The sequence below is a fragment of the Micropterus dolomieu genome, linkage group LG15 (genome assembly GCF_021292245.1).
Source record: "Micropterus dolomieu isolate WLL.071019.BEF.003 ecotype Adirondacks linkage group LG15, ASM2129224v1, whole genome shotgun sequence".
NCBI lineage: Eukaryota > Metazoa > Chordata > Actinopteri > Centrarchiformes > Centrarchidae > Micropterus > Micropterus dolomieu.
Window position 1 is genome coordinate 14,508,078 of NC_060164.1, and position 23,185 is coordinate 14,531,262.

General features: G+C 41.4%; 2 protein-coding genes across 7 annotated transcripts in view; one reads left to right on the top strand and one right to left on the bottom strand.

Moving 5' to 3' along the window:
• march8 (membrane-associated ring finger (C3HC4) 8) overlaps window positions 1–15,344 on the top strand; it is a 79,033-nt gene extending 63,689 nt beyond the window's left edge. For 3 of the 5 annotated variants that reach the window (XM_046070573.1, XM_046070572.1, XM_046070575.1), the window contains 5 exons: window positions 655–734; window positions 7,580–7,760; window positions 8,693–8,828; window positions 10,488–10,502; window positions 11,652–15,344. In XM_046070573.1, the coding sequence (XP_045926529.1) occupies window positions 655–734; window positions 7,580–7,760; window positions 8,693–8,828; window positions 10,488–10,502; window positions 11,652–11,956 (717 nt within the window). In that variant the 3' untranslated portion in view covers window positions 11,957–15,344. The remainder of the gene's footprint in view (window positions 1–654; window positions 735–7,579; window positions 7,761–8,692; window positions 8,829–10,487; window positions 10,503–11,651) is intronic. The other 2 variants (XM_046070574.1, XM_046070576.1) reach the window with 1 other exon arrangement.
• Window positions 15,345–15,542: 198 nt separating this feature from the next.
• alox5a (arachidonate 5-lipoxygenase a) lies at window positions 15,543–22,879 on the bottom strand. Of its 2 annotated transcripts, XM_046071485.1 has the most exons (14): window positions 22,567–22,879; window positions 21,449–21,647; window positions 21,229–21,310; window positions 20,404–20,526; window positions 19,587–19,693; window positions 19,327–19,499; window positions 19,051–19,197; window positions 18,720–18,923; window positions 18,554–18,640; window positions 17,939–18,117; window positions 17,600–17,721; window positions 17,155–17,255; window positions 16,150–16,320; window positions 15,543–15,944 (listed from the first exon to the last, which is right to left on the bottom strand). In XM_046071485.1, the coding sequence occupies exons 1-14, from the start codon at window positions 22,714–22,716 to the stop codon at window positions 15,765–15,767; spliced, it is 2,025 nt and encodes a 674-aa protein (XP_045927441.1). In that variant the 5' UTR covers window positions 22,717–22,879; the 3' UTR covers window positions 15,543–15,764. The 2 variants fall into 2 exon arrangements, with proteins under 2 accessions (XP_045927441.1, XP_045927440.1); XM_046071484.1 differs by having other exon boundaries at window positions 21,229–21,647.
• Between the last annotated feature and the right edge of the window lie 306 nt (window positions 22,880–23,185).

Consider the following 23,185-nt stretch of genomic DNA (forward strand, 5'->3'; position numbering starts at 1 on the left):
CTTTGTTGTAGGGATGTTGTTGTGTTCCCAGATCTCAGCAGTAAAATGTGATCATAAGCACCAAAACTTTGTAAATAAAGCCCATACAGTAATAAACTAGGAGTTTCCTCTTAATATCAAAGACCGTTTTACAAAATCCTCACCATGCCGTTTGTGTAAAATAAATATTGGTGAAAGCTACAATAGATAATTCTGAAGGTGTTTTTATTATAAAGGCCTTGTACCTGCAGGGGCATCTGTTTGAACATTCTCTGTGGAGGCTGAACAAGTCCACAGCCTCACGTCCTCCAGCTTTGCCTTTCTGAGTGCCTCATTCTTCATAACTCTCCCTCTGTCTCACAGTCTGTCTCTGCGCTTCGCTCCATGGCAGCCTGGTGCCTGATCTGTGACGCAGTGAGACAGATTTTGCCAGGCACTCCTTTAATCAGATAGATTAACTGCCAGTATTATGTTTTTCCTTTTTATCATCCTGTGCTTCAGTGGGCTCTCACTCTCTCTGTGAAGATCAGATTCAGGCGTGATAGCCTGAAAATTCTCACCACACAGGACCCCTGTTCTGTCAACACAGGAAATATGATTTGAATCTGTTTCTGAATAATACAATAGTTATTTCTTATAGTAGTTACATTTTTGTGCATGTGTTTTGTTCCTTAGGCGGGGAGCCCGACTTCAGTCAACGCTCCATGCAGTTTCTCAAGGACGTCAGTTTCTCCCTCCAGCCAGGACATCTGCAGGTACAAACCACTTCAGCCTCATTCCACTTGTACTGACAGTGATGTCATTTTATATCCATAGTAATTGTCCATGAGGACAATAAATGTAATCTATTTATCAGTCCATTACTGGTGAGGAACCATATCAGTGGGCGATGTTGGCTCAACCTTTACCCTTGACAATATACTGTCACTGTGGGAAGTAGTCTTGGTTGCCAGTATCCTGCTGTAAAATAGATTTTAAATGTCATCTAGGTATTTTCACGCAAAGACAAAGCCCCCGAAACCTTTTTATCTACTTTATTTTCAAATTCCTTTGTTTTCAAATGCATGATGTCTTCTCCATTTCTCTTTATCTTTTTTCTATTTTTTTTTTTTGTCCTTTCCCGTTCCTTCTCCTGCTGTCCTTTACCACTGTCGTCAATCACGTTCCTCTTTCATAAACACACGTGCACAAACACTTTCACTGCAGCCGTCAGGATCACGACTGTCAGAAGCAGACTGCAGTGGTTCTGTTGAATTCTAATGGTAAAACCTGTCTAGGTTCAGGAGGTATTTCAGTGACCACCCTCTGCGCAGACGCCTTACCAGCCTCCAAACATGCCAAACAGCGAGACTGGCTCTCCCTGCTCCGCCCCTCCTCTGTCAACATCCGCGCCAACGGCAAGCTCCGGTTTTCTGCGTCTCTGAACGACGTGGGCCAGCGTGTAGACAGTCTTTGTCGTGGTCTGCACTTTATAGATCGCACCTGCTCTGAGGGAGAGCTGGAGCTGAAGCCCGAGCCTGCTCAACCGCCCAGCTCGGATCGAAGGGCGCACACACTCAATGGCAAGCTGACGGCAGCACCTGCACACCAGAACCCAAATCTGGCGTACTCAACACGCACCCACCCCCACCTCGTCCCCTCCTTCACCAACAACTACAAATACATGTTGGGCATACCTCCCGCCAATTGTCTCCCATCCAACGCCATTATCGCCCCTCCTTCTCCTCTTTCCAACACCCACCTCCACCCTCTTCACTCTCCAAGCGCCAACTTCCTCCGTCTCCTCCTCCCCTTCTCTCGATCCTCTACCTCAGCCAGCCTGCAGTGCTCTGAGCTGGGCAGCTACACCTCTCACCTCCACATCACCAAGTCCTCTAGCGCCCTGCTGGAAGGCAGTGAGTCAGGGTTTCCCCCCGAGGATCTATTGGGAGATGACGACGTGTTTGAGGAAGACCTGCTCAGTCCAGCTCCAAAGGGCACGGGCCAGCTGGCAACCCCAGAAACGGTCACCGTGGCTGGGCCAGGTGCTTTTCTAGCCCCACTGTGCTATATGGATGAGGACAACGACTTGGACTGCTGCCCGTCCCCTTTGTCAGAGAAAACTGGGCCACTGTCACCCTATTCACTATCTGAGGACTGCTGCAGGTGGGTGACTGTCTGGATGGTGTAATCCACACCCACCCTTCCTGTGACTTGGTAGAGCCCAGACCACCCCTGTGCCGTTACAGTGGCAGTAAACCCCAGAGCCCCATGGAGTAGTGGAGAGCTTCTCATCCTGTAGTAACTGCCCAGCAAACATCCTATACCACAGCAGCACCCTGTTCGGAATGGAGCTGTTAATCTGAAGAAGGCCTGCTCCTCAGCTGTCCTGATTCAACCACTCATGTCGGTCTAGAACAGAAATGTCACTTAATTTCATTTCATTTCACTCCAGTTTTATCTCAGTGCTCTGCCATGTTTTTCATTGTCCTGTCAAGCTGTGTTTTTAAAATAATTTCTCATTGTTACAAGATCGATGAGGCATTAAAGTGTCTTATATGGGCTGTGAAAATGTGTGATTGATTTAGCCCATATGCTTTATGCTTTGCAGTAAAGGTAGGAATAGGAGGCATTGGCAATATTAAGGAAAAGATGGAGGGGCAGAGGTTAGGGTAGAAAATGTAATAGTATTAAGGAATGGAGTGTGTCCGTCTGAGAAACAGTGGAACAGAAGCAGTTGTGGGGACAGTAATGACGCTGAACCAGTGGAGTCTGTCTGATTGGGTCAACAGGGCTGTCATCAGTCTTTTTCACACGGCAGTCTGTCCGCATTCTGATTGGCAGAGCCAGGCTATGTTAGGAAGGACAGATTGTGAGTAATATTTGATTACAGATCAGGTCATGGGTGCATGGCCCCCATAGATGAGGCTTGCTAGCGGTAGATCTTACTATGTCGATCACATTGTGTCCTTCTGGGTTACAGTATCTGTTAATACTCCGTCTGGCAGCAGTTCACTGGGTTAATGAGTGAGAAGTCTTAAGCACAAATGAATGTCAATTATATATGTCTGTCTTGTTTTTGTTGTTCCCTCTGAGTTGTGGTCTGTGCATGTACTCCGTTCGAGATTATATGTCTTATACGTCAGCTGTGGGTTGATGGAGAAACATGAGCTTAGAATTGGCAAGGTGAAGGCCAGAGATCAGGAAGCAGATTATTGGCTCCAAATAGCCTGTGTAGTCTGTGACCACGTACACTCACACACAAACAAACACATTGTGCCAGCTTTCTGTCAGGTGGCTTGAAGCATGACCTCAGAGCAGAGGCTGGTGTGTGTGTGTGTGTGTGTGTGTGGATTGGTGGTTGTTTTTCACAGACAAATAGCACATAAATTATTAGCCAGCTCTTTTATTGACAATATTTCAGAAAGTAATGGTTGGAAGTCTTAAATGAGGTGAGTTGGTTTCTTTCCTTATCGGCAATATCACCTTTTTTGAAAGAAACTTAAAGGTACAAACACATTTTAATGTTCATTGTTTGTTTTTACCAAAACACATTGTGTGTATCCTAACAAACATACAGAATGCATTTCCTCAAACATTTCCCAAAGTGATCTCTCTGATTATTTTTAGAACCGTGCATTGCTTACATATTTATGTACATTGGCTAGTAGCTGTCTTCTTACATGACTTTTGGTTGTGCATTGCTACGTTGCATGACACGCTGTGGCTGAGGAGATAGAGCGGGTCGTCCACTAATTAGAAGGTCGGTGGTTTGATCCCTGACTCCTCCAGTCTGCATGTCTTTTGGCAAGATACTGAACTCAAAATTGCTTTTATGAATGTGTGTGAATGATTAGTTTCTTGCACGGTAACCTCTGCCATCAGTGTATGAATGTGGGGTTAATGTGACATGTAGTGTAAAGCGCTTTGACTAGAAAGGCGCTATAAAAGTATAGTGTACTATCGATAAGCAGAACAGCGTAAAACGGGGTGTCATTTAACCAGTACTTCATTTCATAGACATGGCCAACCTTTGAAGCAAATGACAATTATTACAGTCAGGCTTATGTTTCTTTACTTTTTGACGGCCTTTTCACCTTCTCCATTTCTTGCTTTGCCTCTTGGACGCTCTGTGCATCACTGCCTTATGTGGTCCTTGTGCATGTGCTATTAGAGCACCAGTTACAAACAAAACTGGGACAAAAACATTGCAGTGAAAACCAACTACAGTTTGTGTAATTCCTTAACCTGAGATTCTTCTGAGCAAATTTAATATTCTCTTTTAAGGCAAGTGTGAACGCACAAGGAGAGGCGAGTAACCCCAAAGACTTACAGAGAGCGGAAAGGAGGAAAAAAGGAGATGGCTTCCAGTGGTGCTTCCACCAATTGAATTGTGTGTTTCTGATCAGTGTGTCTCTGGCAGACTGTAGCGCTTAAACTGTTAAGACCAAACTGAACAGGCTGAGAAAAGGAGAGAACAAAACGCCCCAGATGTCACACTCTGCCCCATACAGCCCTTATGAAAATCTGTTTAGCAGAAACGCAAAAACAACAGATTGGTGTTGAAAAATTTATTTGAAAATAAAAACATAAACATTTCAGGACGAGGGCAGAGCAAGGAATAGCTGGAGGGAGGTGATCTTAAATCAACACATTGAGGAAACAGACAAGTGACAACAGGAAGAAAGTGAATGCCTCGCCAAGGCTGTAATGTTGCCGAGCTTGTTTCCCTCTCAGCTTGTGGTGCTTGTGATTTCCCGACTCTGTTTTTCATCTCACATTTTCATGTTCACATACTCTAACGGCGCCTCTGCCATCTTAAAATTACAGTTAACTGGGTGTGTTTTGGCTGCTCAAGCGATGCAAATTAAATTTTAACTTCCCATGATTAACAGTGCTTGGAATGTGCTGCTGCTGACACAGATGCAGTAAATTTAGCTGTAAATTTGCGAGAGGGGTTTGGGATTCTGTCAAATGTACAGATGTACACGTTACTTGGAAGGATGAAGCTGAATCCTTTGTGCTCTATTAGTGAGATTTCTGTCTTTAAAGTGGCTTTTGCAGCAGTTTATATACAGTCTTGGCTCTTCCTAGCAGGTGAGGCCTCCATGAAACCCAAATCTTTCACCCTAAAGGCACTTATGAAGTTTATTGACTGTGGTTCCATGGGGAGGTGTAGAGATTTTTCTATGGTTATCCCCTCCCTTGTTTAAAAAAAATTCCATATCAACATTAGAATAATTTGTCAAATTGGTCCATTTCTGCATGCATCAAGCCTGGAAAGAGTCCAGGTTCCCAGGCTTATTTTATTTTTTTGTTTTTTGCGAGTGGAGTATAGTATACTATAGTATAGTGGGATGAGAATGTGCAGTTCAACATCTTGTCAACCATGCAAACAAACACAAACAAAGCAGCCCAGCCATAACCAATAGCAATAGCACTCTTCCATAGATGTTAATTGTGGCTCTTCTATCCCTTAATCCCTCGGTCTTCATTCCACTCCCTCCACCTCCTCCTCTATTTAAGAAGCCATTGAAATTACCTATTTTTATCCTCCTTTGTCTTATAATCTTGTAACGCTTTGGCCAGATCAGTGAAGCCTTCAAATAGACATTCACTTTCTAACATGTGTTAGAGTGTGGGCATGTGTGGGTGTGCATGCATGTCTTCACGTGTTCTTTATCCTTCCCTGAACCGGGATAAAGACAACCCCATTTGAGCTCTCTTCTCCTTCAGCTTTTTCAACACCTTTCTATGCTTGTTTCTTCCTCTCCAGAGAGAAATACAAGTGCTCTCTGCATCTCACTCAGAGAAAAAAAACTGTAGAGGCCTTTCCTGGTTTCTGCATCTGATGGTAGACATTGGTGGAAAAACATTAGTTTGAGGTATAGGTTGAAATAACTGTTTGCTCCTTCCCTTGTGTAACTTGTATCCATTAAACTTCAAAGCCTCTGCAGGGGGCATCATGTGCACTTTGTCTACACTTAAACACCCTGGTTTTTAATCAAAGTTGTGTTTTAGTGGAACAAGCAGCAGCTAATTTTGGGGCTTATTGTTCATTCACTGAGGACTCTGCCTTGGTCTGAACAGCTGCAACAAGGTTAATGTCCTGACATTGAATTTTGAGATAATAATGACTTTAGCTACTGCTTCCTGCAAGAAGGGCGTGGGCTTGACTTGGAGGTAATAGCTTGCTCTAATAGCCCCTCCAACCCCTTCATTTTGTCGATTACCACTATAACTCTCTGCCTTTGCAGACTCTGGCTGACTTACTGGTGAAAGCGTGAACATAATCTGGATTCTAACACAATCTACCTCGTCGTCAGATGCGCAGGCACAGTCTCACTTAAGACAAATACACTCCTCCTTAGTGTGGATGTCTCCAACCTGTCAGTCAGTGTCCGATATATGATCTTGAGGAGGAGAGGGGGACCGCTTCAGTGTGATGTAAAATTTCTGATTGGTTCCTCTCCCTGAGAAAAGCCTGTTCAGCAGTCCTTAGAGGTAGCAGACACCTAATCAAATGTTCCAGTTGTCGGTACCTGTGCCCAGAATACTTTACCAAGCATCTACTGGGGCTGAGCACCAACCGCTTTTTAGTTGAATGCAATTGCATGCAGTGCCATGGCTTTAAAAATGCAATTAAGGTTATTTGTGGTTTGTGGTGGTGTATTGCAGTGATTCCCAACCTGGGCTACTTGTACCCCAGAGTGTCCGTCTATTCTCATTTGTCAGGAGGTATGTGAAAAGACTGAAAAAGAAGCTAAAGTAATTATTACTACTACTAATTAAAAAAATATATATATTTACACACACACACACTGAGTCAGCTGTAACACCTGAACATTACGTGTTGCAAATCAGTCCGTGAAAACTACATTAGCAAGTGAGCGATAAATCGCTAAAAGTAATGGATAAACAGTTGAAATACTTAGGTATTGGTGGTAGTATGGTTGTAGTACAAATGCAAACTTGACCAAAGCAACCTAAACACTGACCGTTGAATTGTATGAAAAAATATTTTAACAATATCCAGATCCAAGATCCAGTTTATAATCTATTCTTAAGAGCACGCTTAGAACATGATGTCTGGTGCTGATGAAGGTGTACTTGAGTTCATGTGAAAAGGCTGTAGTGGGGGGGGGCATAGTTATCATTACAGGCAATGTGAATCAGATCCTCCAACACTGTGACTAAGATTGCTACTTGTGAGATTAGATTTTAGAGATAGAAATTTTGTGCTGCGACGTTGCAAAATATAGAAGATTATTTTTTCCGAAATGAAGTGCTTTGAATCAAATTAGTTTGTCTTGATTGAGTTTAGTCATGTGGGACATGTATTGTCCTCTGTGTTCAGAGTCTAAACATGCTATTATAAATGTGAAATTATACCTGCCGTGCTTTCCTATGTCTGTGGCTAGCGTGGAATAAATGAGCGTTTTCTAAATGCATTTTCTTATTATACATGCCACTAGAGAATGCTACAAGTTTTGAGTTTGGGGATCTGTCAGCTTTTCCTGCCAACTTTTCTCTGTTTGATCTTTCCTCCACCATGTCTTCCTCTTGTTACAGCTGTCTTGCCTCTAGCTTAGTGTTGACTTGTATTCTTTGGCTCCCGTAGGATTTGTCACTGTGAAGGGGATGACGAGAGCCCTCTGATCACACCATGCCACTGTACGGGGAGCCTGCGCTTCGTCCACCAGTCCTGTCTACAGCAGTGGATCAAGAGCTCTGACACTCGCTGCTGTGAGCTCTGTAAATATGAGTTCATCATGGAGACCAAGCTCAAACCGCTGCGCAAGGTGAGACACAGTTTGTACGTAGAGTACATATTAATCTGAAGTGGAACATAAAGTCAATAATGCTCATGTTTAGTAATAAAGTGGATAAATTCAGGCCGTTGTGAACGAAGGAGTGACGTAAGCTCACGTCACTCCTTCGTTGTGAAGCTGAGAATGCCAAAAGCTGTCTCCAATCTGTCACGCAGATAATAGAAGCATGACACTAAGCTTTGAAGCCGTTTTCATAAGCGGAACTTTTTGGGTGATTCATTTCAAATGGTTTAGAGGCAGTACACTTCCATTAAAGTCTCTTATCAATCACTGTGGCCTGGAGATAGCAGGACACTCTAATTAAAATTCCTCCACCCTTCATTAGCTGCACAAAAGGCCTTAAACAAATGCACCGATGGTAATAGCTTCTGAATCCCGCTGGTGAACATTGAAGTTGTTCGTGTGTGAGCTTGCAAAGAAATTCCAGATGAGATGGGGATGTCGGTCTTGGTATGAAGTGTTTATCAAAGGATGCTTGGTTTCATCTGCAACACCTGCTTCTTCTCAAAATGACCTTGCAATTATGCCATTTCATCATCTGAATACATGAGTAGTGCATTTGCATGTTGAGAGGAGCCTATACAGCTTATTTGCAAAACCGATCTGCTGGTGCTAGCATTGTATTGTGTGTTTTCTTTGTATCTCTGGGCTCATTTCCTGATGATTTGTTGTGAAGGCAGTGACAGGCAAGATGCCTGGTCTCTGTGTGTTGTATGCCACTTTTCTTCTTGATCTTACTCACCCTGCCGAGAAGTGTTATGGAGCGTTTTGATAAGCATTTTAAGTATTTCAAGTATGTTTTTGAAAGTATGCATGCATCTATGTGTGCGTATGGATTGTTGATGCCTCATTTTGACCTCCCCAAATGTCCTTTCTTTGTACCCTCGTGCTCTCTGCCGCAGTGGGAGAAGCTCCAGATGACGGCGAGCGAGAGGAGGAAGATTATGTGTTCGGTCACCTTCCATGTCATCGCCATCACCTGCGTGGTGTGGTCGCTCTACGTTCTCATCGACAGAACAGCGGACGAAATCAAACAAGGTCAGCACAGACTCAGACGCACACATACAGAAAAGCATTAGTGTAACATCGTCGTCTCTGTTAAATGTAGTGTCATGTTGGATTTCATCCATTCACCCGCAATCTTCCACCGCCTCCGTCATTCAGTAATTCACATACAGTATTATATCAAATCTGCATAAGTGTAGTGTTGATTCAGTGATGTGAGTATTGGGTGTGAATAGTGTGAAATGTTCTATAAGACTGGAATAATTGTGAGCATAATTCACTCTTACAAGCTCAGTGGCCATCAAAGTCACAACTAAGACCAAACAAATGTGTAGAGAGTATGCTGCGATTCTTTAGAGATGATTGGTCTGGTCTGTTTTTTGGACATTAAGTTCAGACCTGTAGTCCATAAAAGAGAAGAGATAAAAGAAAAGGAGATTTTAAAAATAGATATTTACATATATCACTCTTAAGATCCTGTTTGAGATTGAGACATTCAGAGTGAGGTTATTATTGCAAATGAGGTTCATTCTTACTAATTCAAGGTGTTCAGGTCAGGTTTTGTGTGCGTGGCGTAAATGAAAATGACTAAGCTGAAGGTCAATTCATGGTTAGTCAACAAAAGGCACTCACAAGGATAAGTGTGTGTACGTTTGAGTGATTGTTCTTTTTGTGTGCTTTTGTTAATTAGCATGTATGTTTTAGACGGAGTTAGTTGCTTCCTCTTGTTTCCTGTCTTTGTGCTATGCTAAGCTAACTGGCTGCTGGCTGTAGCTTCATATTTAGCTTACAGATATGAGAGTGGTTTCAATCTCCTCATCTATAAGTATTCCTTTAAGGAATATGTGGACACTTCTTGCTAAAGAAGATGACTGTTTTGTCCCAGGTTGAGCTTTCTGATTTTCTTTCACCAATTTTTAGCAATATTATATGTATGTGCCAAACTGGACTCAGCTGCAGACAGACAGATAGTAAAAGCTACAGCCAATAATCCAGCAAGTCGACACAGAAGGGCATTATGGTTTTTTAAAACCTCTGGTAAAACATGACTAAGAATTTAAAAGCATTTTTAGCAGCCCCTAGTGCCTGGGCTGCTACTTACATCCATCTTGACCAAAGTGGTCGGCAGCGCTTGGCTATGGACAGTCTGCCATCCTCAAAGCGCTGTGCTCTCACTATCAGAGCTGAAAATGGAGAAGGCTGCTTTTAATGATGAACTGTTGTTCATCTGCTGGCACCACCTATGCTGCCACTCATTCTTCTCTGGCAAATTTGGTGCTTCTGAGACAGTGTACAGATGGAGGAGCAAGCTGTGCCTGTTAAGCCCAACCTGATGATTCATACTTGTTAGAGTCCATGAATGCTGTCAGGTTCAATCAACACAGTGATGCCAAATGGTTCCTCCCCAGTGCTGTTTGTCCTCTGCCAACTCACACAGAACCACCGTTATGATTTTCTCTCAATTTGCTTACAGAGATTACAGCAGAGTTGCATCTAATACACCTTCAAATGTATTTGATTGTCTTGTTTGGTTTGTGAAGCAGATTTAATGTTTGTGATTGCATGACAAATTGTGTCCTAAAGTGTGCAAATGTAATATTTACTTTACTTATTCTGCGCTTTGCCTTTTCTATCAATCTGTTTGTGTGTCTTTGGTAACACATGATACTTACATTTTCTTTACTCATGCAGCCGGAAGAATCCCAGGTAAACATTTCAACTTTGACCTTTTGTCTTTCAAACTGTGTTTTCGCCCCTGTCAGCCTTTCTGCCACCTGTATCCAGTTCTTGTCCAAGTGCACTTTCCTTCCCTTTCCTTCTGCCTTGATTTCAGGATAAAAATGATGCTTCTTCACCCTTAAAGGCCGGTTACATTCAGAGCACCTCACTGAATGTTCCAACCTAGTGAATGCAGAGTCGAGGAACACGCTGTGAATTATTTTCTGTGTTACACTTTGTGGCTGGGGATATTGATTAAAACAAACCTCACTGAAATATTCTCACACAACTAACAACACATTAATCTCTTCTCATAGCATTAGATATAGAGCACCTGATATCGCTGTCTTGCATAAGCATAGTTAATACCATACTGATTATGTTTGCCTTGTTTGAATTGGGATTCCTCTCATTATATGAGGGGTTTTTGGATTTCATTGGATATACTTATTCATCAAGGGTAGAATTTAGTTACTCCACCTGAAACATAAAAGCCAACATGGAAAGAAAAGACTGATGGGTTGCAGGTCAGCTGTGTATTTTCAGAGAAGAAAGGCATTTTTGGTTTTTGAAGATGCTGCAGTGTATTACAAATATTTACACTTCCCCAAAATTGCAATATTTTCACCTCTTGCTTAGAGCTTTATGTTTCAGGGTTTTTGCAATTCTCAAAATGCTGCAGCTTCAGGGGGGTATAGAAATGTTTTCACATGGTTTAGCAAATTCCCTACAAAATGATCCCTTTGAAAAGCCTGCTGTTGTGTTTTAGTTTTGTTAGTGGTGTTGTTCCCACTTTTAAAGCAGTTATTTTTTCTTTGTTATATTTAATTATTTTGGGGGGCATTTTATGGATTAATCGACATTGGAGAGATAACAGGAAAAGAGGGGAAAGAGACATAGATGGGCATAAAATCCCCTATCGCTGTCATTGTATATCACATTATTGATATATTATTGATATGTGAGGTAACGCATTTTCTAGAAAATCAATGAAGAAATGTGACAATTACATTTTTTTTGTTCTAATTTTCTGAATGAATTATATGACAAGAAACTTTATCACACTGTTGAAAAAAACCCCACATTTCAGTCTGGTCTGTGTTTGACATGTTTCTCTGTTTGTCCTCTGGTCCTCAGGGATCCTTGAATGGCCTTTCTGGACCAAGCTGGTGGTGGTGGCCATCGGCTTCACGGGTGGACTGGTGTTTATGTATGTCCAGTGCAAAGTCTACATTCATCTATGGAGGAGACTCAAGGCTTACAACCGGGTCATATACGTCCAGAACCGGCCAGATACGTGTAAAAAGCTGGCGCTGGAGAAGCCGCCTCTATTGGAGCCAAGTCTCGATAACAAGGAGGCTCTGGCCCCAACCCAGTCGGACACAAACTCCTCCCAGTACACAGAGACAGAGGACTACAGTTTGGAAGTGCTCCATGTCTGACCACTCCATGCCATTGGTTGTCCTACTTATACACACACAAACAGGCAGCAGTTGTGGAAATGCTCTGTGGCTGAGGAACGACAAGACCCTCCCCTTTTCCTGATGCCCGACCGACCCACCGTCCTCCTCCTGGTCATCTAATATTCCTGAAACTCCATCCACAGAGACAGACGGACCAAGACCTTGTGTCTTCTTCTATCCACATTCCTCCTATCATACCTTATTCCTCCCTCAACCTGCGCCCTCAATCCACACACTCGCCTCTTTCTTTTCCCAGGACCAGACAGAATTTACTGACTTGTGTAAATTTGTGAAGAGGCCTGGAGCATACCACTATATATATATATATTACACACACACACACACACACACACACACACACACACACACACACACACCCTTTTATGTACACCTCTGGGAGAGCAAGACTGAGACGAAAGGACTCCCAAACGCTCCGGAGGTCTACACGTCTCTGATGTGTGGTTTGTTTACTTGTGAGTTTGTTAGATTTGTTCGTTTTTACCTCCTGTGAGTCTTGGGCTAACCTGCCGTGGATCAGTATGTAGCGCCGCACATCGGATCTCTGGAACATTCCAGCTACTGCCATCTGTGTTGCTGGTCTGAATCCGATCAGGCCTTGATCTGGACAAGCATCGAAGCACTTTTGTTTTTTAGTTCCCAAAACAAATCCCCCTCCCTTTCTCTTTGCTCCTTTTTTTGTCTTTAATATGAATTAAGTCGTATAGTCTTGTACATGGGGGAGAGCACGCTCAAAATTGGAAATGTTTGTTTCCTGTTTTATTTGACATTGCATTTCCTCATACACATATATTAATCCTCCCATTTATGACAAAAAAGGAATTGGGGTTAAAAAGTGGAATCATGCTGAAGAAACATTTGAGTGTTATAGTCAGAACAGGAAAAAGGCAAGGTTTGAGAATGATGTCAGGCTCATAGCTCTAATGCAGATGGGGAAATCCAGCCACATGACTTCTTTACCCCAACGTGAAATTACTGAAGGCTTTGAGAATGTAAACTTTTTTTAAAAAAAAGATTATAAAAATAAAATAAAATTTAAAAAAAACAAACATTTTTACTGTCACAGGAGATCATTTCCATGATCATAAACGAGAGCCTTTGGACAAACGGTGTTGCTCGTGTTTTTTTTATCCTGCGAATGACAGTGTGATATTCCTTGTGCAGTTTTTAATATGTTGATTTGTTTGCTTAGTCACGGGATACGCCTTGAGAAATCTACAGCTGCCTATTTTCAGTCTTTCCTCCCATCGCTCCCATTGTGCAGGTGGTAATTGATTGACCCCAAATTGATAGTTTTGATTAAAAACCAGGCAGACTGTAACTGTGTGTATTTAAATTTAACTGCTTAAAAAACGCTTCAGGCTCATTTTTGCTCTGCATGTCTGCACATTTACAATCAATCTCTTCAGTTATGCTGACACACTTCAGCACAGTGTATAAGATGTGAGATCTGTTTAGACGCGACGTATACTAATTACTTTTACTGTCCCCTTGTAAAAATTCATTTTAGATAGGATCATCACCGGTACATGTCTTGTTTCTTCTTGCCAGACTCATATCACATGGTGGAGGATGTCTATTTTAGCATTCAAGCACAAAGACAGCTAGTGCTTTGCCTCTCATTTGTGCCTTATGTGGCTCAAATCAGACAAGTTTTTCCAACACCTGAAGAAGCACAGCATAAATACTGTAACTGCATTATTTCAGTCATTTATTGTAGGTCACTCTCATGCATCAACAAACAGATAATTTATTTTACAATAAAAGCAAGTAATGCTTCCATACATTTGCTGCCTGTGACAGATTTACAGCATCCGTATCAATATCCCTCATTGACAAGCTGACTAGTGCGCCACCTGCTGTTGTGAAGCTCTAGTTGCAGTCTGCGGTAGGCAGCAGTTGATTTCTCAGAGCAATGTGTTTTGGGCTTTTGTGTATGTGGGAGCACAGCAATGCCAGGCTCATGTTGAGCCTCACAGCCATTCCAGCAACACACACATTTTTAAAAACTAGTCTTTGATATACTGTCTGTGAACACCGATGGTCCAACCACATCTGACCATGACTGCTCAGCAGCAGCAATAAATGAAATCTGCGCTTTGTTTTTTGCAACAGTGCATACTGTATGTGTGTATACGCCCCATGGTGACTTGAGATCTGGAGTCTAACATAATTTTAATACATAATATGAGCCGAGGGAGCTGTTGTGTGTCAAGTTGGATTAAGACCTAGTAATGAGAAGCTTCTCTGAAACTTCAATACCCACGAGGCTCAGTGCAATTAGACAGATAAAAAGTGCAATTACCCTTTTTGTTGTTATTCTATTATATAGTTATGTAATGGTGTTTAATGTCCAGGGTTTCCTCTGGGTATAAAATCATTATTTCTTTATTTTGTGTTGTATTTATTTTTAAAAGAAAACAGAGTACAACTTGTTCATTTAAAAATCCCCTTTCATAAGTAATTTTATGCAACTTACACTTTTTTTTTCCCCCCAGGCTTTTTGTTTTGCGTTTAAGTTTGTCATTTAGATATTAAACTTGTAAAAAAAAAAAAAAAGACTTGGTTGCTCGACCTTAATGTGAATATCTGCTCTTCCTTCTGGCTTTTTAAATTGCTTGATGAATTTTGTTTTAAATATGCAGAATACAGACATTTATTCATAGCATCAAATTCAAACATTTCATGTGTTCCACATAAAAACAACGTGGAACATTCAGACGTATAGTAAGATTTAAAGATGGACTGGAGATTATAGACTTTTTTTTTTTTTTTTTTTAACTCTCTACTCATAGGAGCTGGCTCCTTTCATGAAGTCTGAGAAAGAGATGATGTAGTCTAGATGAAGATTGAGACCACTTTAGGACTCTTTTACAAGCAGGCATAATTCTCTCTGAGAGCAGCTTTTTCTTTTACTTTCTTGGTGTTTATCACCATGATCTTATTTCTCTATTGTGTAATTCTATTGAGCAGGACATCGATTGAGAGGGAAAAGTACTTTCTCTGCCTCACTGTCCCAGTATTTTAGGTTTAAGTCAAAATTTTTCTATCTGTCTTTACCCTGTCGCTTACATTTTATCTTGTCTGGGAATAGTGTAACTTGCATAAAGCTACATTCGTTTACTACTGACTGGACTTGAACATATATGACTGTTTCCCTGTCTTATGATATCATTCCACAAGTGTGTCTGTGAATTTACTTTGAAATAGTAACTGTAAAGAATTTGGTAAAAGTACTTTGTTTGTTTTTAAAAGAAATATTGATGTGTTTTCAGTTTAACTACCCATTATTGAACAAAAGTATGTAGAATTAAAAAGAACAACCAAATAAAAATTAAGTTACTTTTAACGCTTTGTGTCTTTTTAAATACTTATACTAAATCATGCGCTCTGAATTTAAATTGATTTTTTAGTAACACTATTGCAAAATATTTGAAAAGGTTAATGTTGCATGAGTGTTATCAGTTTAACTTTTCATTCAGGGGTGGCTGACGTCTTCTGTTTTGCACTCCCGAAAAAGGAGCTGATAGAAATTACACAATGCAGCTACAAATAAAAACATTTTAATTGGCAGCAAATTCATGCAATAACATTTTAACCAATTTTCACCTAAATAAGTGACAACAAAACTATCAAGAAGCAAATTTGTGGTAGTATCAAAGTATCAAAATCACACAAGGCAGACAGAGTTTTTCTAACAGCGTATTTGGACTGCTAACTAATATCACCAGAACTTCATTGTATTATGAATGAAGTGAGTTTTTATTCCTCAAACAGCGACACTGTTTGGGATTTTATCGGGGGACATGTTGTAGTAAGGCAGCCTCTTTCCCTCGTTCCTCGTCTTGATGCAGCTGGTTATCTCCACCAGCTGCTTCCTGAATTTCTCCATGGCTGCCTTCACTGGCTTCTCTGTGAAGTGCTCATCAGGATACATGCCCAGGTACAGCTGCAGGGAGAGAGGGAAGACGGGTCATTCAGCCCGGAGGCACACTACAAGGAAAAAAAGCAGAAGTAGAGGGACGTGTCTTGGAAAATAAGTGTATCAAACTTAATATTTGTTTTAGCTGATCCTCAGAACAACCCAGTCTGTACCAAGATGTGTGTGTGTAAGTGTGTGAATGATTGCCTGTGTGTTTGTGCCCTCTTCATACCTCATTCTCCTGGTACTGGCTGAGGGCCCAGACGGCCCCCAGGTGCCAGCTGGAACGTCCACGATCAGGGAGGCTCTCGATGATCAAGTTCACATCTGCAATGCCCTTCTCTTGGGGCGGGGGTCTTCGCATGGTAGATGGAGCGTTGGGGATCCAGGAACACCAGTCATACTACACAATATACAAAAAAGACACAGCGTGTGCATGCAGTGGTGGCATGCGGTGCATTTACTCAAGGACTACATTACTACACTACATTTATCTGACAGTTTTAGTTACATTACAGATTTACATATTACACACATTTTATTTGGATAAGCTTGTAAAATGCAATCCATTTCTGGATGAAGAGGCAATTATCTGATAATTCACAAAAATGCAAATACCAGAAAAAATGAAGACCTATCAATACAGGTTTGTGTAGCAGAACTGTGTTTTCTTTTGTATTTCCTGCCTCATTAATCATCTCATGATCCATTATATTCAGTTGTGACCCGCTGGAGGGGGACTGACCCCTTGTTTGGGCATCACTGGTCTAAACCGCATTACTGTATATAAATTAGTTAAAACTTGCAATAATAATAATGTCTTTTGTAATAATATATCAGTCCCAGGGGCCATTTTTTGCAGAACCAATACTGTTACTTTTGATATTTTAAGTACATTTTGCTGATAATAATTCTGTACTTTACCTCTAGTAGGACTCTGAATGAATGATTTTTACATGTTGTGGAGTATTTTTACACAGTTGTTCTGGTTATTTTACTTGGGTTAAGGATATGAGTACTTCCTCCATTACTGTGTACATGTGAGCTCACACACAAACCGTTTGTTGAACTTCACAACTATGCATAATGCTTTTCAACTACCGTAATCTACAAAAATTCATATTGTACTACACACAACTGTAAGGCCAGCATGTCATTTTTATAATATTTTATTACTTGAAATCAATCTTATAAAATAAAAAATGTATTGCCAGGTTCCGGATTATGTATTACTTGCCTGTCCAAAGTTGACTGCTGCATGTTGGGCTGAAGCAGTAAACACGATGACCGTCAGATACTCTGTCAGCTCCTCACGTGTTTTCAGGGACTTGGGAAACTCTGTGCACAGAGAGAATTGACAAAGTGAGCTTAGATCTTTACACAGACCCCGCTTTTTCTTCTTTTGCAAGTGTTGCTGTTTAAAAAAGCCTTGTACTCATATATGTAATGTTGAAATGCAGGAAGGGTATTACAACACTGGGGCTCAGTTAGTAACAGCGTCAACTTCCTATCTTCCCCCTCAAACCAATTGTCTGTGACAGAACAGATTTCAATTTTAATGCTGTCTGGTCCCTCTCATGACTATCTTTTCCAGATTAAATTTATGTATCAGTTGCATTTTGATTGTTGTTGCAATGCTAAAAGAAGAATGATACAATAGAACGTCTGTAATGTGCACCCACCACAGAAATCGAAGTCCTGCATACCGAAGCTGCACACATCTTTAATGAAGGCCTGGATTTCTACGTCTTCCTGCAACTTCTCATCGCTGGTGTAGTAAATATGCACCACATCAGACACAAAACTGCCAGAAAAAAAAAAAGACAGCATAGAGGAAATTAAAAAAATGTTGTAACTTCTCTCCCTTTGAAATTCTGTCACTCACTCACACACACACTAAGGTAGAAATGTTCCCACACCTCTCACTGTTTATCCTTTTGTTATGACTGTTTTCGCTCCCTCAAACACAAACTGTTCATCAGTGCCGTCTATAATGACTATATGAAAGAGTTGTGCCTCACCTCTTGGTGGCCTCCCACACCCTGCAACCATCGTCTCTGTAGAAGTAGGTGGGCATCTCTTCCGTGTTGTCCATGCCGCGGGCCTTGATTGCGTCCGGGAAGCACAGAGACCTGAAGGTCAAAGACTTCATGGCCTTCTGAATCAGCTGGACATGACCGCCTCCACCTGTTGCGTTTGCCTTGATAAGGATAGAGAAGATACAGCATCATCACACATGTCACTCATTATTCGTGCAGATGATGACTGTGTTCTCCTACTTCTATGTATGCATGTGGTTGAGTGTGCATTACTGAATGCACTGTGTCCAACACCAAAACCACATACATTTTCGACATGTAACTGTGAGACTGTCATTGTCTTTTATCTCAAAAATAAAAGCCTCATTGAACTGTAAGTTTGTTGTTGACTTTTTCATGTTGTGACCTAGGTGCTCCTTAATTGTGTCCAGTATAATACAGATAACGCTACTTTTGTGGGCTCTTTTTCTGTGTCTTTTGCCTCCTTTCCTATCTCTTTTTCTCTCTCATTACATTTGAACAGAAACAGTCACCCCACGTTCTTTCTCACTCCCCTCCCTCTTCTGCTGCCGCTCTTCTACACCTCCACAAACTCACCTTGTCAAAGATACCACACTCACAGATGAGCTGCTCTCTGGCCTTGGTGTTGATAGCAATGGTAAAACGGATGTGTGGAATGAGCAGCTGGGAGAAGGAACATCAATCCATGAACGAATCAATCAGCCAGTAAATCGATCAGTCAATTCATGAGCCAGAGTTTTACCTTATACACAGGGTGAACGGCAGGGAGCTGCCTGTACATGGCAATGGCAAAAACCTCTGTCATGAGATGAGTCCTGAGCAGGTGCGTGATATTCTGGTGGTAATGGAAGTCAGCCGAGCGGACCCAGATCTTCGCCAGCAGCCAGTCATACTGACCATCAGTGGGCAGGAAGATGGGGTTGTCTTCACCTGGAGTCTGCTTGAGCTTGACAGAGAACGAGGGAGAAGCAGGGAAAAGAGGAGAAGTGGATTTATACTGAAATGTCAGCTGGAAAAGGAAATGTTTCCCTCATGGTGCAAAGCACACCTGCTGTTGCTCAACATCACCGTACCTGTATGGCTATGGGCAGGATCTTGTTATGAGCATTCTTGTAGAGCAGACACACTGGAGCCGCCAGGTACTGCAGTGTGCACGGGTCTGTGCGGTTAGCAGTGATGCCGTCCAACTCCTTGTAGTCTACTATGTAGATGTTACCTGCCTGGGGCCAGACCATTGATTTACATTGTACCGCAAGTGGGAGAATTAAGGAGAGACATAATTTTGTGAGCTGAACGTGAATGTTAGAAATGGAAAATAGATTCACAGAAACAGATCTAGCCATGTCTACCTCTACTTCCTGTTCCAGAATCAGCTCTCGCTCCAGGCTGACAGAAACCATCTCATGAGTGACGGGAAACTTCTCAGGAATTTTGGTGCACTTGCGGATCATTACGGGGTTGCAACCATTCAGAAATTGGTACCCGAACATGAAGTCCTCCTTCCAGTGTTGCATCACGTACTCTGAATGACATAAATGTATTGTAGTGGTAAATTTAAATGCAAATGCAATATAATATAATATAATGTAATATTATATATGAGGCTGACCTGATATTGTGTTTTTGATTCTCACAAAGATACTCTCAAAGTCAGCGAAGTCACTCCAGGACGACTGGAACATGTGCATGAACTGGTTCACAAACAGGTTCTCTATTCTGGAAATTCATGGTTATCATCATTATCATCCTCAATATTCTTATACTCTTATAGTTCTATACAACTATCCTAAGACATCATATTTGTTACCATACATATCAAAAAGGTCAAAGTATCTGAAATCAGATGCATTTCCGGGAGATATGTTAATCAAACACGGCTATTAAAATGAGTTCTGGAAAATAAAATGATGTGTTATACTGTATGTGTAGTTATGATAATTTTTGCAGCAGGAGGTAGCATTAAATGCAAATTTTCTTGGACAATTTCTGTCCACAGAGATGCAGCATTTCTGTTAACACCTTTGAAACTCACTATGGGAAACTGCACGACTCATTTTTCCATCTCCAATACTTTTCACAAATCAAACATTATCATACATCATTTTCAAAGATTTGTCATTTCTGCAATTTTTCGCTTTTTTTTTTTTAACTACTGCATGATACAAACAGTTATTGTGCTCACACGCCTGCATAAAAGCGCGATGCAAATGTCCTTTTTGATAAACACACAATGACATCTCTGTTTTTCCAGGTTATCCTGAGTACAGAAAATAGAAGCATGTTATCAGGCTGGAGCTCAACATCTGATCAAAGCTTTGCATTGAAAAACACCCCTGAGGTTAAAGCTCCAGGGGGATCAGCTGTACTCACAGCTACTGTGAACCTGTTCAAGCTTTACTCAGCAGGCTGCTATAGAGAGCACGTACGCTTTACTGTAGTTCAGGACAAAGTCTACTCCCTTCTCACTGTCGAACTGGATGTCCCGGGGCAAATCCTTGTGTCTGTTGGCATCTATACTCATAGGAAAGCCTGGCTGCCACTCCTTCCATCTATAAAGGACAGCAGAGTTGTAAGTGAGCAGCCTCAGCCTCCTATAACACACAAACTGCATGTGCAGAATAGTGTTGTAGTCAAGACCGCCCAAACCGAGACCAAGTCAAGACCAAGACCAGAGTTTATCGAGACAAGACCAAGACTTTTAGGGGCTGAGACCAGGTCGAGACCAAGACCGAGTCAAGACCAAGACCAGTTCCTCACATTACATGACACACAATAAAATGTGGAACGAGATCATAGGTACTTCTCAAATTGATCTGAAAGATCCACAATCCCATTAAAACGCCCACATACAAACACTAAGAGCTGAAATCAATGTAAGCATCTTTAGTCAACACTCCTTTTCCGTGCTTACCATCGCGGGGAGGGGGGACAGTTGTTAAGGGTAACAATACATTTTTAATTAGGGTTACTGGTTGCATTTGAATCAAAACGTTTTACAACCAATCAGAGTTAGGATGTTAACAAATAAATCAGACAATGCACAAGCAATTTATTGATATTCCCAAAGTTATGGTCTTGACTGGTATTAAAATAAAATCCTGAGTCATCAATGTCTGAGACCGAGACAAGACCGAGTACAAATGCAGTTGAGTCCGAGACGAGACCAAGACCATCAAAAAGTAGTCTTAAGACCAATATTTGAGACTAAGACCGGTCTTGAGTACTGCAACACTAGTGCAGAGTGAACTTGCCTGTAGGTTTTTCTCCTCATATCCAGCTCTTTTTGTCTGTGCTGCTTCAATAGGCTGGTCTTATCATCCTGAGGCAGACGTGCTACAACAGACACATGACGAATTAAGACATGGAGCAAAGCTTGTTTGTTAAACTTGTGTTTTTCACTGCAGACGCTGATTGATGGAAAGGAGGACACAGGTAGTCTGTTAGGCTGAAAAAATGAACAGCTGACTCTACCTCCTCCAGCCCGCAGCACCACTTCCTTGTCATCCACCAGCCAGCAGAAACAGGGGAACTCCACATAGTCTCCTGATGGGGTCTTGACTGTGACGTACCTGCAGTACCAGTCATCCTGCACCCAGTACTTCTTCTTCTCAATCTTCACAAACACAATTTCACCCAGGTTCTCCCCAACCCTCACGTCATAGGAGTCCACCTACAATTTAGTCAGTGGCTTAATAAATAGTATTTGCTGGTAAAAAGGGTAATTTACTGAATCGGGTGTGTTTCATTAGTTTTGTCTCATTGTTCAGTAAAACACTTCACATTTCACTGCATGTATGTATGTGTGAGAAACTTGAATTTCACTTTCAGGTAATGAAACAGCAGTTCACATAAATTGTAGTAGTAATGATCTGCCTTTCAATTTATAATTCAGGTTTGCAGTTTATAGGTAAATCTCAGATCTTACTTCCAATGGCAAAATTTAATTGTAATTAAAAAACAAGCGATTTTAGCTAAGTTAATGAATGTGATGTGGATGCAAAATTTAATTTTGGTACCCCATCACACCTGTTTCACACTTATCCTTTCCTCCTTTAATCTATTTACTTTAATCTCCATTTCTTTATGACTTTTATATTTTCTTTATTGTGAAAGACTACTCTTACTTTACATATATCTCAACGTCTTTAGTCAATATTTGTAACTTGAAACAAATCTGTCACTAGACTCGGCCTCTGCAGAATAAACTGACAGCAGCAGTTTAATTAATCAAGAACACCTTTTTGTGACATAGTTGAGGGGCCTGCACAATTTTGTGTGCAGTATATTGCGACAGATAACAAACCTAATATTAAATATGATAATAAAAATATGTAATGTTCACACCAGGAAACATGTTGTTAGAGTAAACTTCTTCTTTCCAGAAGTGGATGAGATCCATAATGAAATTGTTAAAACTGACTCAAGATACACCTGTGTCGTAACTTCTTCCTCTTTTGCAGCAACCTGCGAAAACAATCTCAACACACACAGTTTGTCTGCACTTGTAAATGCTCATCATTCATCAGAAAATACATATTAATGTATTTGTCACACAGTCATCAGCTCCACAGCAGTGTAAAATCACTTACCGCCCCCCTCTCAAAGTCATTGTACAGAGGTTTGTCCAGCAATGTTCTCTCACTGCATCGCTCCGTGCCCACCAGTGTGATGTAGATATAGTCATCTGTCCCTGCAAACCACTGGCTCCCTGTGGAAACAGTCACTGTGTAACAAGGCATGGTGGTCACACGGGACGAAGAGGACTCCAAAAATGTCCAAACACCCTCTGAAGACAAAGAACTAAAGGAAGAAGAATTTCTATCCCCCCACAAAAAGTTTGCCTCAAGATTTTAGCAAAGTTAAGTCTCCCCTTTTTGCTCAAAACTGTATTTCTTTCACTGATGTACGCTTCTCACTTCTCTCCATTTCGCTTGCACAAATGCCAAGAAAGTGTGTAATCAGACAAAAGAGGGAGGTGCGGGACACAGACAAGCTCTCAGTCATATGAATAATCTCCACCCCCACAAATGAGGTCAGATTCGGCCATCCTTCCTAGGTGTGTTATCAGTGGTGATTTCCAGTGTGCGGACATGAATGTGGCCACAGGCATCTTGAGCCAGGAGTTGATATCAAATGAACTTTCTCTGTAAACAGGAGGGGGTTTTATAAAAACATAACAGGATGAATTCCTGCATTACAGACAAACAC

Excerpts from the sequence above, each read along its gene's own strand:
- alox5a (XM_046071484.1), bottom strand. The coding sequence starts at position 22,716 with ATGCCTTGTTACACAGTGACTGTTTCCACAGGGAGCCAGTGGTTTGCA. Across the intron at positions 18,924-19,050 it reads TCCTGCCCATAGCCATACAG|CTCAAGCAGACTCCAGGTGA; the intron begins GTACGGTGATGT and ends TTCTCTGTCAAG. Across the intron at positions 15,945-16,149 it reads GCCAGTACCAGGAGAATGAG|CTGTACCTGGGCATGTATCC; the intron begins GTATGAAGAGGG and ends CTCTCCCTGCAG.